The 17,035-nt window shown below is 43.5% G+C and overlaps 1 protein-coding gene across 1 annotated transcript in view; it reads left to right on the forward strand.

Annotated features, from left to right (window-relative positions):
• The window catches only part of hk2 (hexokinase 2), a 72,266-nt gene extending 64,950 nt beyond the window's left edge, over positions 1-7,316 (forward strand). The window contains exons 16-18 of the mRNA XM_084024131.1: positions 3,013-3,168; positions 3,495-3,731; positions 6,697-7,316. Coding sequence (XP_083880257.1) covers positions 3,013-3,168; positions 3,495-3,731; positions 6,697-6,841 — 538 coding nt within the window. The 3' untranslated portion in view covers positions 6,842-7,316. The remainder of the gene's footprint in view (positions 1-3,012; positions 3,169-3,494; positions 3,732-6,696) is intronic.
• The last annotated feature ends 9,719 nt before the right edge of the window (positions 7,317-17,035 follow it).

Consider the following 17,035-nt stretch of genomic DNA (forward strand, 5'->3'; position numbering starts at 1 on the left):
GATTCCACTGTTGTTGCAGTTAAAGGGGTGATACAGATCATTGCTTGAGCTGCATCCGTTCTATTTCAACGGTAATTATAGAGCTGCGATATACAGACCCTTTCCGAAAAATTAGAATATCATGGAAAGGTTGTTTAATTTCCATAATTCCATTCAAAAAGTTAAACTTTCATAGCTTATAGATTCAGGGCCCACAATTTAAACGATTTCAAGTATTTATTTGTTTATTTTTACATAATTTGGGTTTCCAGCTCATTAAACCTAACCTGACTCTCGCCAGATGAATTTCGTTCCGCCTAGTCAGGTTACATAAAACCCACGAAAACAGGAATTCAAAAAATTTGAATACTGTGAAGAAATCAGCCCAAATTTTGCAATTTTAAACTGAGTGTCACACATTAATCATCTACTAAACTCAAAGCACCTGCACAGGTTTCCCAAGGTGTCATTAAATTGCTTCAGTTTGGTTCAATTGTCTCAGTTCGGTTCAATATGGGGAAGACTGCAGACATGACATCTGGCCAGAAGACCATCATTGATACCCTCCATAGGATAGGTAAGCCACAAAAGTTCATAGCTAAGGAGGCTGGCTGTTCACAGAGTGCTGTGTCTAAGCATATCAATGGAAAGTCTAGTGGAAGGGCAAAATGTGGCAGGAGAAGATGCACCAGCAAAAGAGATGACCGTGGGCTTCAGCGGATTATCAAACAGAGAAGATTCAAGAATCTGGCAGAGATCCAGAAAGAGTGGAATGAGGCGGGAGTCACAGCTTCAAAAACCACCACATTCAGACGCATCCGGGAGATGGGCTACAACTGTCGGGTTCCTCGGGTCAAGCCACTTCTGAACCTGAGGCAACGTAGGAAGCGTCTCAACTGGGCCAAGGAGAAGAAGGACTGGACTGTTGGCTAGTGGTCCAAGGTCCTCTTTTCCGATAGTAAAGTGTGCCTTTCATTCGGGAATCAAGGTCCAAGGGTTTGGAGGAAGATGGGTGAGGAACAGAACCCAAGCTGCTTGAGGTCCAGTGTGAAATATCCACAGTCAGTCATGATTTGGGGTGCAATGTCCGGTGCAGGTGTTGGTAAACTCTGCTTTCTTAAATCCAAGGTCTACCAGAATGTTTTTAGAGGACTTCATGATTCCTTCTGCTGAGGATCTGTATGGAGATGCAGATTTCATCTTCCAGCAGGATCTGGCCCCTGCCCGTACCGCCAGAAGCACCAAAACCTGGTTTGATGCCCATGCCATCACAGTGCTTGACTGGCCAGCCAACTCGCCGGACCTAAACCCCATTGAGAATCTATGGGGTATTCTCAAGAGGAAAATGAGGGGCACCAGACCCAACAACAAAGAAGAGCTGACAGCAAGCATCAAGGAAATCTGGGCTTCCATAACTCCCATTGAATGCCACAGGCTGACTGCCTCAATGCCACGTCGCATCGAGGCAGTGATTAAGGCAAAGGGATTCCCAACCAAGTATTGAAGTTTGACATCGTTTTGAAAGTACCATATTTTGATTGATTTGATGTGATCCTAATTTCTTTCTTTTTTTTCTGCAAAAACTGAGAAGTAAATGGTGATTTCTTCACAGTATTCTAATTTTTTGAATTCCTGTTTTCGTGGGTTTTATGAGCTGGAAGCCCAAATTATGTACATATAAACAAATAAATACTTGAAATCGTTTAAATTGTGGGCCCTGAATCTATAGTCTATGGAAGTTTAACTTTTTGAATGGAATTGTGGAAATTAAACAACTTTTCCATGATATTCAAATTTTTCGGAAAGGGTCTGTATGTGTATAGATCCAATGCACAGCAGATGTCAGATTGGCTTGTTGTCCTTGTAGATCACAATTGATTGTTCAAGTTCACTGGGACTCTGCCTTTCACTGGTACACAGCCCAGACACACCGCTGGACTTGTTGCATCCTACAAGGACTTCTTCTTGATGGCTTACACTAGTTGTCACTTTTGTCATGGCCGTGCGTTAAAGGGAGATGATTGCACATAATAACAAGGCACTTTACTCTCTTAACCAGAAAAATAATCGAAACACTTTTTGATCAATAACAAGATTGAGATGTAAGTGTAATACAGACAGACCCAGCGTTCTAGTTTAATACTGGAACAATTCCAAAAGCTGTTGTCACTTAGACAAAAAAAAAAAAAACACTGGGAGAAAGTTTCTTTTGGAAGAAGCTTGTCGCGACTGAAATATTCTCTGACAGATGTCAAGAAACACAGGAGAGCTATTATCAATCATAATGATTGCAGACCTTGTCAAACCTGATCAAGATTTATTTCAATGGACACTTTTCGACATTTGACTTGTCATCGTAAGAAAAACAATTACATTAACGGTGGCTCAGTTCCATCAAGTGTCACAGTAAATGATTCGAGAGGAACCTGACCGGCCAGCAGAACCTTCTGGGTGAGCACCATCGGAAAATACTTGGCAGGTGATTGGATCAATCATTATTGAAAGCGAACAGTTGCTTACAGTGTTGCGTCACACATGCTTAAGCCAAACCCATAGCGACCAGTAACTCCTCCCTGGATGCTGATTGGTCTGTGCTGTGGCTTACCGGACACAACTGGTTGCTTGAATCCTGATGTTTTTTTTAATGATTCATGATCTTACAATTCTTTGATATTGTGAGAATCTGATGAATTCCAGTGAGCCAATATTCACAATGCCAGGGCCTCCCTGTGTGAAATACTGTTGAATACACCTGTGTTTGTTCCTAATATGCCGTGTCAAAAGGTCTATTTAACCAACTCTGTAACAACTGGGCTGCCAGGACATCTTTGAACTTTCATTCAGGAAAATAATGTTCTTTTGTTTGATATGATTTCTCCCCAGTTTGTTTAACGAGTTTGTGACCTTACAAAAGAATACAAGGTTAATATACTATGATAGAAATAGTAAAACATATTATTCAGGTGAATATTTGTCAATGTCACCATTCTGAGGCTGTGAAAGGTTTTTAGCGTGTGTTTTCTTTTCTCTGAGGTATGAGAAAATGATCAGTGGCATGTACCTGGGGGAGATAGTGAGGAATGTGCTGATGGATTTCACCGCCAAGGGCTTGCTGTTCAGAGGCAAACTGTCCGATCGGCTCAAGACACGGGGCATCTTCGAGACAAAGTTCCTGTCGCAGATTGAAAGGTGAGTATTACAGACTCGGTGACCCCGTTGACACTTGGTTTTATAATGCGTCTTGGTCGATCAAATCGCAACTGATTACTTGTGAATAGCATTTGTGTAACCTGACCTGAGACATGACACCATTCCCAAATGTTTCTAGAAGTAGCAGGCTAATTTCGGCTGATTAAATTGGCCAACCGATAAATCAACCAGGCTCTTATTAGAGAGGCACAGCAACCTGTTCTAGTAGAAGAGCACATGTGTGGTGGATGCCACAACCACAGTCTATCCATCAACCTGCATGTCTGCTACCAAGTGTATAACCCAACTTCTCTCTGACCCCAAAGTGACCGCTTGGCCATGCGACAGGTCCGCTCAATTCTGCAGCACCTGGGCCTCACCGGCTCCACGTGTGACGACAGCGTGCTGGTGAAGGAGGTGTGTGGCGTGGTGTCACGGCGTGCAGCGCAGCTCTGTGGCGCTGGCTTAGCCGCGGTGGTCGACAAGATACGAGAGAACCGCAACCTGAATCAGCTGTCCATCACCGTGGGAGTGGACGGCACCCTTTATAAGACGCACCCTCAGTAAGTAGCAATCCTGAACACCAAGTACTAACAAGTCTGCATACGTGAACTTTGGGTTGTCAGGACGCCGGCCTTCACTTTTACAGTAGGTCAGGACGGTTCCACGACCAACGGGACAAAATGCTCAGCTGACGGTCAAAAGCAAATATGACAAAGTAAGACGGTGCCAAATAGTTCTAAGTATACTTCATAACTTTGAGAATTTAATTATTTTGATGAATAACGTAAAGAAACATGACCTGCCACCTTCTCTTACCCTTGCTCTCTCAAACAGACAGCTCCCCTCGTCTCTGTGTTGAATTTGAATTGACAATTCAAAATATACAAATATAAAAGGCTGTCTGTCAGCCCTTGGCTGCTGCGGCTCCTTTCCATTTTAATTAAGTTGTTTATAATTAGTGAGAAGAAGCAGACATATTCTAATTAGTGCTGTCAATCGATTAAAAAAAATTAACTAATTAATCACACAATTTGCCGTAATTAATAGTAATTAATCGCAATTAATCACTTTCTTTCTTCTTAAGAATAAAGTATGTTATAATGGATATTTAAATGTAAAATGGTGGAATTTATGTAGAATCAACACAAAGGAAGTATTTAAATTCAAATACTATTGTTAAATAGCAGCTTTTTTTTTTAACTTTAAGCACAGATTCTCTCATGTGAACTACAGATTTCCAAAGAAACCATCAAGGCCATCAAAATTAACTGTCAGCTTGAAAAAGGCATATTTCTTATATGCACTAAGAGAACATTTCAAAAAGGTCCACAATAGAACATGCTCGGCGATCGCTCGTCACGATCCCCCCCCCCCCCCCCAATCTCAATCACATTTTGCCGCAATAATTCTTAATTTTCTTGCACACTGAGAAAGGTCATCTCATACAGCAGTGATGCTGAGTTGCTATGGTTACTCACACACTCTGTCTCTGTCGCTCAGAAACATTCTGTCAATAAACCGTTCTTGATGCATACTTGGTTTTCATTGCAGACTAATGCAGCCGGCTTTTTATTCCAAAGATTTAGGTGTTGCAGAAATGTATTTTAAATTGCAATATATTTTCAGTATCACTCATATCTGGTCCCCCCTCTAGCCATCAGGGGGCGACTCCTCCTTTTGCAAAAAGAAGTCTATAAGAAAATGACCCTTCTCACTTGACATACAGTATTATCTCAATAAACGTGAGTTTTGATTACTAGTTAAGTCTTCTTTAAAACAGCATGATGTCCATCTAATAAATGATGTCCATATAGTAAATCATGTCCATTTTTGTAAACCCATTGGGCCCTAGTTTCGTGGCGCAGCGCAGGGCGGCGCAGGGTGGCGGAGCCGGCGCAATGCAAGTTTCGACCCGCGCAGCCTTGCGCACCGTCAGTTTGGCAGTTTGGTGGATCGCCTGCGCCAAGATGGGTGTGGCGGCGCAGCATGGGGAGGCGTCACACATTCAGCTTGGCGTAGCGGAAGTTTCGTGGCAAAAAGCCTCGCCAGCTCCAACCTGGTCTACTTTCGGCGCAAGGCGTAAATAAAGTCCATTCATTCAAGGCGAATCACAGCTGGCGGAGTGGAAGTTTGGCTGACGGCGTGCAGTGCGCACACGTCACCGAGACCTCACAGGCAGGTTTCCACAGTTCCAGGCACATTTAAATGCAATACATAATCACAAAAAACACTATTTAATGCAACTAATTGAATCAACACGTGAATTTATATCTATATAGATTGTCCCGTCACATCTTACGTCAGATCAAAGGCGGATGGCACGCGTAACGGAAACTCAGCCTCTCGTGACGTGTCAAGTGACGGATCTTGCACTGAACCTCCCCTAACGCATTAAAGGAGAGGACAGGAGCTCATTTGATTGGTGAAGATCTGAATCGGCTGTATTAATCCCAGTCCACGCCTCGTCTCCTCCTCGTCTCCCACTCACGCCTTCTTCTCCTCCCTCTTTCCCACTTGCGCCGGTGGGCGGGACGGGAGGTGTGCCTGCGCGAGCCTGCGCGGTGCACGAAAGTTGCAAAGTCCAGGCGGACACACCCCGTCGGCGCGGCGCAGGTACGCTGAAAGCTGACTGCGCCTGGTCTACGAAACTAGGGCCCATTCAGTCAAATAGACGATAAAGCAGCATATGCTTTAGGGGCGGGGCTACCATACCAATGCAGTTAGCTCTCAAGATGACTTCAACACTTAGCTTGTAAAGTTGACCTTGAATCGTGAAGCTAACCAGAAGTGTGTTCCGAGATTCCGAAAATCCAAGATGGCGATGGCCAAAATGCTGTAAAGTGTGTATTTTGTCTGAAAACATTTCATCCTCCAAATGGGGGAAAGTTTAACAAAGGTAATCCTGGACACCTTGCTGGGACCATGAGGACAGTCAAATATCCCTTTTTCTTAAATTTTGAGTTACATCTTGGGATGGGACGATGAAAAAAACAATAAAAAATTGCTGAATAAAATTCATTCTCATAATGTAATGTAATCGTACATTTCTTCATAAGTGACTTGGAAAAGCAGTCAAGTTCGCTAGAATGCTGTGAAAAATAGAACCTGAAAATACTGCAAGTAATAAAAAACAGACTTGCATAAATGTATTTAAGCAAGGAGATCTTATGATTTTATTTAAGACTGTTTTCACTTAAAAGGATGTTCACTGAAAAAAGAAGTGTAATGCAATAGAAATATTTGTTTCTGAACAAAATGTAAATTGATACCAGTGTGTTTAGTGCCATTTTAAGGTGTTTAAGTTTATCTTGGATATCATGAAGTAGTAGCAGTTATTTTGGCAGGATAATAGTGACATTTGAAATTTGAAATTTTCATTTCCTCCCATGCCTCCTTCCCACAGCTACTGAATGTTTTTTCATACTTTACGCCCAAAGGTGTTTGAATAAATCATATTGCAGGGAAGATTTTCATGTAACTCATCTTTCTGTGTTGTCTTTCCTCCCTCCGTCGCTCCTCCTGAAGTTTCTCCAGCATCATGCTTGAGACGCTGCAGGATTTGGCACCGCAGTGTCAGGTGACATTCCACAAGTCTGAGGATGGGAGTGGGAAGGGAGCAGCACTGATCACAGCGGTGGCCTGTAGGATCAAGGCCGATGGGCAGCACTGAACCCTCAGGACTGCGGGACAGGAGAGCCAGAGCTGCTCTAGCTGAGCTCACCAGAATAAAGGCACATGCACCTGTGGTCTGGTCTTTAGTGCGGAAATGTTGAATGTGACTTATTGTGTTTGTGTGGACTTACATACACATGTGCATGTGAGCTTTTGTTTTTTGTTTAGAATAGAAGTACATAGTTATGAGCTGACATAGGATGGTGTAAAATGAATTACAGTTTGGCTTGTGTGTGAGAGAAGATGCACCTTCGGTGAAATATGACTGTTACGAGACATGGGTTCTTTTCTTTTTACACTCCGTCCTTTTTTCAAAGCAACTTCAAAGCTTCAGGTTTCCTTCCAGCTGATAAAGTCTATGACCTTTGTTGACTCTTATACAGACGAAAATGCTGGAAACGTTTATTTATATGGAAACCTTTAAGATCACAATGTGCCTCACAATTGAAATAAAAATCAAGACATGAAATACAGGAAGCTGGAAAGCCATTTTTGGATAGTTGTGTTAAGAAACTTACTCACAACCCAACTCCCAAATGACCCGAGCAATGAAACGAAACAAATGTGTGATTTTTGATTCAAGGATACTTTAAGGATGTTCTGTAATGCCTTTTTTCTTTTCCCATAGCCACTGTACATATCAAATGAATATGTAGTTTCCATAAACTGTAAGTATAAAATATTTTAAATGTGTTCTACCCCCCGGCTCTGTGAGTAGAGTATCTCCCATCGAGCAACAGTGAGTGAACTGAGTGAAACAAATGAAACCAAAACTTATCCATACAGTATGTTATCTAGTCGTAGTGTATGATGTAATGACTGCTGCAAACTCTTCTCACACTTATTTTATTTTGTTTATTTATCTAGTCTATCAAATGTGGAGGGTACATTGTCCAAAGAAAGAAACGCATGACAAACTGTGTCTGTAGAGAGATTTCAGTTCAGTCAGTTGTTTTCCATGAATTCATGTTGTGTGACTACCAACGTCATGTTTTATCATCACTACAATCTGTCTCTGTTTAGGTAACAAAGGTTCATGCTGTTAGTGATTGCTGTATCCAATGTCCTTTTTGCACTTAGATACTGTTTTGATTACCTTGACATGAAATAATTTAAACTAAGGTTTTGCTTTTTGCTACTTAAAGACAATGACAGAAAACGAGTTCAACAACAGATTGTTTGTTTTGTTAGATACAAGCAACATCATGATCATTCTCCAGTGTTGTTGTTGTTAGAATTGGCTTCTCCTTTGTTCACTTTAGACTTGTACTTTTTCACTGAACTCATATAAATCACTGGTTGTTGCTATTAGAACAGTGTGACATTTAACCTGATAAGCAGGAACCCGTTGAATCTTCAAGGCCCACTTTGATCTGACAGTTAGGTTTGCTATACACGCCTGAAGGACAACACCCATACATGTTTCATGCTATATTTCTGTAAGTTCACGTCAGAGATAACTGAACAGTCAGACTCGGTTGTGTGAGAGTCCAACCTCTGTACGGGGCAGCCTCAGCCCAAGAAGATAAAATGTAACAAGCACCTGGAAACGGGGCTCGCTCAGACTGAGATCCTGTAGGAGCTCTGCCATTCCGAGCCCAGGCCTGCCATACTTTACCTGTGACCAGAATAAATACTATATCTGTGAACTGAAGAGTTCTCCGGGTTTATCCTTGGGCTTCCAACAAAAGAACTGGGGGTTAATAATTTGGTGCTGTGGTTGACTCTGCCTATTCTAATTACCTAAAATCAAAGGTGAGCAGAAAAAAACTCTTTCCTGTCTGACATTTCTGCACATTGGACATACTAAAACTAAATTGTCTGATTAATGGTATCCTCTGATCATTAAAAGCATGTTACATTTCTATCCATAAATAACTGTTTGTTTATTCAACTGAATGGTCACATGTAAAGTATAAAAGACATAGACTCACGTGAGGGATAGAAGATGAGTGTTCTTGTAATTTGAATCTGGAAACAAAAGATGTCAAATTCATGGTATGAATGAATAACCACTGAGGGTTGTCTTCTAAACTTTTAACAAGGATGCTAGATTCTGTACGATGTTGCGAGAAGGCGAGATACTACAAAATGTTTCATGTTGAATAAGTAACTGTGTGTGGCGTAGAGTGACACAACACACACAACCCAGAGCTCACCTCCTATGAGGAAAACAACAACTCTCCTCTGCAATGGACAGGAACAGTGGAAAAAGCAATCATAGGGGTTAAAACAGCATGAGCATGCAGCCTACACAATCCCAACTACTGTGAACCATTTCATCTGGATGTTGATGAAAAGGACGGCATTGTAAAAGCCGTTCTTTTTCAAAAGGGGAGGAATAGGAGTACAACAGACACAAACGTGTTAATGTACTACAGCTCAAAATGGGACAATGTAGAAATAGGACATCCTACGTGTGTAAGACATGTAGCAGCTATAGCCAAAGCAATACAAAAACCTCCCACATTTCAATGAGCAACTAAACCATTGTACATACCACTCATGGAGTAAACGCATTTCTCGACTTCACTGGGTTTTCTTTTACACAAGGTCACAGGGGCCTTCATCAGGCCTTGATCAATCAATGTGAGATAAAAAAATTTCGGATATAGTCTAGGAAGGGGGAAATAGATCTTCTTATCAGAATAACAAGTTAACCACAATCAAATAGGAGCAGCAGGACATTTGATGAGTACAAGAGAAAGGAATATTAGTATGAGATAAAACAAGAACTAAAAGGTAACGCATTTTCTTCTACACTGTGTAGCAGAAACCAACAAAGAAATGCTACTACACTCAACACTACAACAAAACCAATCAAAGACACTCAAATGAATCTCTATTGTGATGGACATAGTCATTACTCACCGACTGGCGCATTAGTAACATCATATGCTGTGGTAGAAGAAACACACAATGGCTTAGAGACAAGAGAAGCGCACATAATACATGACATGTGTCACTGGAGAAGGAAAGGTTTGTGACCTCATCTGGCACCCCGGTTGAACATTTGATCCAGCTACTCAACCTTTACTATGCATTATTATTATTATCAGGGTCACAAGCTGGTGTTTCTTTGTTGGTGCTGTTCTCAGTATTTAGGAGGTGGCGCCTGTTGCGTCTCAGCACCTGACCTTCTTCTGTGAGGTTGTTGTATGATCTCTGGGTGCCTGCTGGAGCTGTTGCAGGCTCCCATCTTCCATTTGGCAGTTGGAAACGGACTGCGGCTCCTGCACGCAGGGCAGGTTGTGCTTTTGCAGTCTTGTCATAGTACAGTTTTTGCCTTGTCTGACAAACCTCTCTCTGAATGTGAACTGTGCTGCTACAGACGAGCTCCGGTTGAAGTTGTTTCTCTGTGGACGGGAGGATTGAGCGCAGACGCCTGCTCATCAACAGCTGCGCTGGCGATTTCAGTCCATCGACCGGAGTGTTCCTGTACTCTAATAGGCTAAGTAAGGGGTCTGTCCGCTGTGCATGCGCTTTGTCCATTAGGGTTTTGGCTGTCTGGACAGTCTTTTCAGCCAACCCATTGCTCTGTGGGTACAGTGGGCTGCTTGTGATGTGCTCAAAGTCCCACACACAAGCAAAGTCTTTGAACTCCCTTGAGCTATAACAAGGTCCATTGTCACTGATTAGTGTCTGTGGTATACCAAACCTAGCAAACTGTGTTGGATGTGAGGCTGGTGATTTCAACTTCAAAATATCTGCTGTAGTAGTTGTAGAAGAAATTGTGTTACCTTACAATTCTTATTTGGTTTTGGTATAATGTTCCTTTCTCTCTAAACATCAAATGTCCTGCTGAGCTGTTTTCCATTGTGTTAACCCTTGCCGTCTTGATGAAAAGACCCTTTGATCTGTCCCCCTTCCTGGACCGTCTCCGAAACACCTTCATCTCACATACTTGATCAAGGCCTTCATGAATGGCCCCTGTTGTGACACTATGTAGAAAGAACCCAGCTGTTCCGAGGGAAGTCACACCTTTATGTTGTCTCAGGACGTCTCTTCTGACTTTGGAGAGATGCGTATTGAATCTATGTAAATCCACTGTTTAGACCTGCCCCTTTGGTTCTGTCTATAAAGTTGTCCCTCACCTCACATAATTTAGAATGGACTGTGTGGCAACGGGACATTGTCTTTTCTCCACTGTCAGTGATTAAACCTCATTTGAACCAGCCACAGAATTGGACCTGAAGAGTTTTCTTCCACATAGTCGACCACAACAATGTAATCATTGTTGTTCCATGTGAAAAAATCTGTGGCGATCACTTGCCATGGTCGCTCCGGAATAGGATGTGAAATCATCGGCTCCTTTTGGTTGGAGTTGCGTCGCTCCTGGCAGATGCTGCAAGATTCTACCAGCACCTCTATCTCCTTACCCATCCCGGGCCAGAACAGTACATCTCTCGCTCGCTGCTTACATTTTTCCATCCCTAAGTGTCCTATGTGGATGCGTGAAAGCATTTCTGCTCTGAGTGAATGGGGCACGATGATTTTCTCTCCTTTTAGCAGGCTACCGCTTGTCTCTGAGATCTCGTCCCTGTGGTTCCAGTATGCTGCAATAGCAGGTGGACATTTCTTGTGTGACTCAGGCCACCCTGAGGTGATGACCCGCCTCAACGTTGAGAGTTGCACATCTTGGGCTGTGGCAGCTCTGATCTCTGCCATTTTGTTGTCGCTTACTGGCGCATTACTAACCACGGAGTGTATCTGTAAGTCCATACCTTCACTCAGTGAACTGTCATTGCATTCAATCGGCTTCCTGGAAAGCGTGTCTGCAACTGGTATCTGTTTTCCAGGCTTGTGTGTGATGATGATGTCGTATCGCTGTAGTTGCAGTATCATGCGTTGGAGTCGTGGGGGAGCTGCTGCCAGAGGCTTCCGCATGATTGACTCCAGCGGTTTGTGGTCTGATTCAACATCCACTTGACGACCATACAGGTACTGATGAAACCGTTTGCATCCAAAAAGCACTGCATAAAGCTCTTTTTCTATCTGAACATAGTTTCCTTCAGTCTCGTTCGAGGTAAGTGACCATGCCCAATATGGTCTCCTGCTCTGCTTTGTTGTGTGGGGGAGCCATTTCTCTGATGGCCTTGACCTTGCTGGGGTCAGGCCGGATGCCTTCTCGTGTCAGCCTGTGACCAAAATAGCTCACCTCCGGCACACATATGATGCTTTTGTCTTCATTCAGCTTTATTCCTCTCTCTCTCGTTCTTTCCAACATGGCGCACAAGTTTGCATCATGCTCCTCCTTGGTGCGGCCATATAACAGGATGTCGTCTACGATGGCTGCGACACCCTGGAGCCCTTCATAGGCTTCATCCACCCTTCTTTGAAACTCATCCTGTGCAGATATGATTCCGAATGGAAGTCTTTTGAACCTGTATCTGCCGAAGACAGTGTTGAAGGTAGTGAGCATGGATGATTCATGGCTTAGTTTAATTGTCCAGTAGCCGGATCTGGCATCCAATTAAACTAAGCCATTAGTGAGCATGGATGATTCATGGCTTAGTTTAATTGTCCAGTAGCCGGATCTGGCATCCAATACACTGAAATATTGTGCTCCAGCTAATCTCAGTGTGATGTCATCCAGATTTGGGAGTGGATAGTGTGGTCTCTGGATGGCTTTGTTCAGGGGACGAGGATCAAGGCACACCCTGAGTTTTCCAGTCTTTGGCTTTTCTACTGCCACTAAAGCATTTACCCACTCAGTTGGTTCTGTCACCTTTTGGATAATGTCCATTTTTTCCATTTCATCCAGTTCACCTTTGAGCCTGCCACGAAGAGCGTATGGGATACGGCGAGGTTGGTACACCACTGGTGTGGCTGAAGGTTTGAGGTGGAGGACGCATTCACCAGGAAATAGCCCAATGCCCTTGAACACATCTGCAAACTCTTCAGTGATGCTTGTGTGTGTTTCTGGCTGTGCTTGGATTATGTGTACCAGCTTAATTATGTCCAAATCTAGACATGCTCTCATGCCCAAGACAGCAGGAGCGTTTTCAACATCAACAATATCAAAGTCTAACATGACTGTTTTCTCTTTGTATCTGCATGTCAGCCTGCATGCTCCTTTAACTTTAAGCCTCTGCCCCCCGTATCCTGATATGTAACTGTCTGGTGAGCTTAATACCACATCTCCAAATATTCTGTGAAATGTGTCTGCTGGTATCACATTAGCCTGGGCGCCTGTGTCAACTTTAAGCTTTAATTTGCGCTCCGCTTTGCCTATTTCTATCTCTGCAAATGCCTGTTCCCTGTCTGTGTTTGCATGTAATTTTGCTATACTGTCAATAAACAGCTCAGGTGGTGACTGCTCTGTGCAGTCAGAAACAGTGTGTACTTTCCTGGACTTAAATGTTGCCTGTTTCTGCTGTGTATTTGTCCTACAAACCTTAGCAAAATGGTTACATTTCTTGCATTGACGTCCTTTTGCTGGACAGTCCTCTGTGCGGCTGTGCCCTCGCCCGCATGCACCACACTCTCTGCTCCTAGCAGTACCATCACCATCTGCACCGCTGGCCATTTTGCGTCCATGGTGCGTGTGTTCCGTTTTATTGGTCGCTCTGTTCACTGCATGCACGGACTGGCTAGCTGGGTTAGCAGCGGGAAAAACCATCGTCTTTAGCTGCTGCTGCGACAGCTCATGTGAACGTGCAATGTCAATAGCATTTTCAAGCGTGAGGTTTGGGCCTTAGCAGAGTAACTTTTCGCGCACTCTTGGCGAGCTTATGCCGAAAACAATTCGGTATCGGACCATTTCATCGCTATTGGGGTAGTCGCAGTCTTTTATGAGTAGCTTTAGCTCAGTCACAAACTGGTCAAAACTCTCACTATCCCCGTTTCTTCTCGTGAAACTTATAGCGGGCAAAAATGGGGTTTGCTTTTGGCGTTACATAAGCTCCAAACCTGTCGTAGTGTATTTAGTAGTTTTCTTTCATCCGCCGTAAGAGTCCATGTGTTAAATACGTCGCAGCCTTTCTCGCCGACCCAAAGTAGCAGGTAGCTACATCGCTCCTCTTCGTCTTTAGAGCGTAGCAAACCCGAAAACATTAGCTCTACATGCTGGCGAAACTTTCTCCAAGCATCAGGCAGGTTAGACGAATCCCAGTCCATCCGTGGCGTGGGGATACCTGTGCTGTCCATCTTCCATCGGCAGGTCGATGAGCACTTAACTCTGACACCATGTAGTATTCAAAGCTCGGATATAATAAATACACACAATGTGCTTCGGTCTCACTCCGGCGTGCGTGTGCCACCAACCTTTATTTTTGTATACATGACTGTGGGGCACCTTGCTTACGTCATCAATTAGTGGACTCGTAACTATGCCCAAATACTACAAGTTTAATCTAAAGGTTTCACTCAAGGCAGGACTAAGACGTTTTCCAGTTCATTCCATCCAGCATTTCAGGGACTTGTAGAAAGGGTTAATCGTACTATCAAAGAAGGATTGGCTAAAGTCTGCGCAGACACAAATTACAGATTATTGTGCTCGTAGCAGACATGCTATCAGTAGAGTTATGGAAGGTTGTATTCTCCTGGGAAAGAGGTTCTGTTCTGTGAGCAGAAAGTTCAAAAGCTCTTTTCCAAATTTCTGTTCGAGCATTTGGGACAGAGAGCATGAAAAAGTCCTGGGAGCACAATGCATATTGTCCATATACATAGACAATACACATAGGTAGTGTGGCAGCAGTCCAAGAATTGTCTTATATATAAAGGTGTACCAATGTATGAGTCTACGGGCTGCCAGAGAAGAACATCCTATCCGGGAGTACAACTCACAATGAGTCAGAGGCTTACAGTTGGTAATGAACCGTAGTGCTGCATGGTAAGGTGTATCCACCATATCCAATCCAATCCACGATTTTAACAAACACGAGGTTGCCAAAGTGCTGCACAACAAGATGAAGCACAATAAAAAGATGAAGTACATAAAAGTAATAAAATAAAATGCACTGCTACGTAATGTAATGCTACACGTAAAATCATAAAACCAACACCCTACATGGTGATAGAAGCCAAAGATGAGAGCAATGGAGGACCCACTAACCCCCATATAAAGTGCATTACAGTAATCCAGCCGAGTGGTCAGAGCTTGACTTCACCCCAGGTTATTCACAATTGGCTTGTGATACTGTGCCAAAGAACCCAGATCAACTAGGTGGGTCACAGATGTGCCACCAAAGACCATGACTTCTGTCATTCACGCTTTAAGGTCATGTAAACACTAAAGCCCTGATTATGCTTCCGCGTAGTGATAACGCAACGGCAACGCAACGGCCACGCAGTTGCTTGGAGACCGTGATGGTTCTGCGTTGGGTTTACGTGTCGAAATGCAATTCAAAGCCACACCGGTAAAGGGCGCTATGGTTTTTGTAAAGACTGACCGACCGACCGAGACTCTTGACGTATATCATCGTAAGCTTCGTTATAGCGTATTTGTTTACTTTCCGGCTTTAAACGTCCACAATTTTTCAGAACTTGGTGTTTTATTTCTTTGTGCAAAAGCGAGAAGGTGCAAACAATAAAACAAGGTGAAAACAATAAAAGTAGCCTTTTAAAAGTTTAAATGGCGGTGTTTATGAGTGGAAACCGGATAGCGGTCTCCAGCGTATGTCGTTAGCGGACCAATCACAGCCAAAGCCGCTGCGTTGGTGTTGCGTTGGCGTTGCGTCGCCTCGACGCGCGTCTAGGATTTTTGGGAGGCACACGTCAGGCCCTTGCGTTGGACGTAAGGGGGTCCGCAAGGACGTAAGGGGTCCGCAAGCCCCCTTGCGTTGTGTCGACGCGGAAGCATAATTCAGCCTTTAAGCAGTGGCTGAACAGAGTAGGAGTCAGACCTTTTAATAGATCTGACTGTCATCCACATAGCAATGAAAAGAAATGCCATGTTTCCTGAGAATGGAACCCAGTGGGAGTAAATAGAGAGAAAATAAGAGGACCAAGCACAGAGCCCTGTGGGACCCCACATGAGAGATGGAACAGTGTCCAAAACAGCAGAGCAGTGGACAGACACTGAAGGGTCAAAAGCGGGAGGTGAAATAAGTGCTCTGGTAGAAGTAGCTTTATCGATGAAGAACTTTCACACACAGCAGGGAGGGCTCTAGTCCGACAGTCTGTGGTGCGTTCAGAGCAGAGTTGATCACTTTAAACACCACACGAGGCTTGTGAGAGTTAAACAGAATAATATCAGAAAAATATTTTCTTTTAGCCTCTTTCAAAGTGGATTGCTAATGACGCCAGCAATCCCTCAACATTTGAAAAGACACTTGCAGTTTGTTCCTTTTCCACTTTCGCTCAGCTCTACGACACTCCTGTCTGGCAGTGTGGGTTGTTTCATTCAGCAAGACTCTGGTTTAGTTTTATGCTGCCTGGTCTTAAATGGAGCCGCAATGTCTATGGCAGTTGGACAGGTGTCCAGAAACCATGAGGTAATAGCCTCTGTATCCTCACACACAAAATCAGGAATGGCACAGTTCTGACTGAAAACAGCTGAGAAGTGAGCAGTGGACGGGTTACAGTTTTTTTCAATCGCTAACAAGTGCTTACCCATACTTCAGATACTTTTTCTAAACTCTTAACACAGACTCACACCTACAAAACACAATTGGCCAAAAGGACAATTTTCTTCTCAAAAACACATTTTGTCAAATATATACTAACTCTTCTTTTCAAAATAGAACACATCTTTCTCTGTATACACTAACTTTACCAAAACACTGGAAATCTGACTCAAAATGAAATTGTTTTCACTTCACAAGCAGTGTTGGGAGTAACGCGTTACAAAAGTAATGCATTACTGTAATGCATTACGTTTTGCTGTAACGCGGTAATGTAAGGCATTACAAAAAAAAACTGGTAATATTTTACTCTGTACAAATCTCAGTAACGCGCGTTACAATGCATTTTAAACCCGAAATCAATTGACTCTACATTCGCGATCGCGAGATGGGCATAGCTCCACTTTGGGAAAAGTGTGAAAGCCGGTCCGTGTAACTCTACACTATGTTAATTAAGCGCTGTTGTTAGCAGGCTCCATGAGCTGGACACCGACTCACGGAGCGGGTCAGAGCGCAGCCGACCCAGCACACCGAGGATCAACAGCTGAGGGGCGGCGGCTCCGGTTCTCCCTGTCGGTTTTGAACCGCTTTTATGTCCGCATCATAACGCTTTTGGTGCGAGTTTA

This window comes from Eutrigla gurnardus (genome assembly GCF_963514095.1).
Source record: "Eutrigla gurnardus genome assembly, chromosome: 13".
Classification (NCBI taxonomy): Eukaryota; Metazoa; Chordata; class Actinopteri; order Perciformes; family Triglidae; genus Eutrigla; species Eutrigla gurnardus.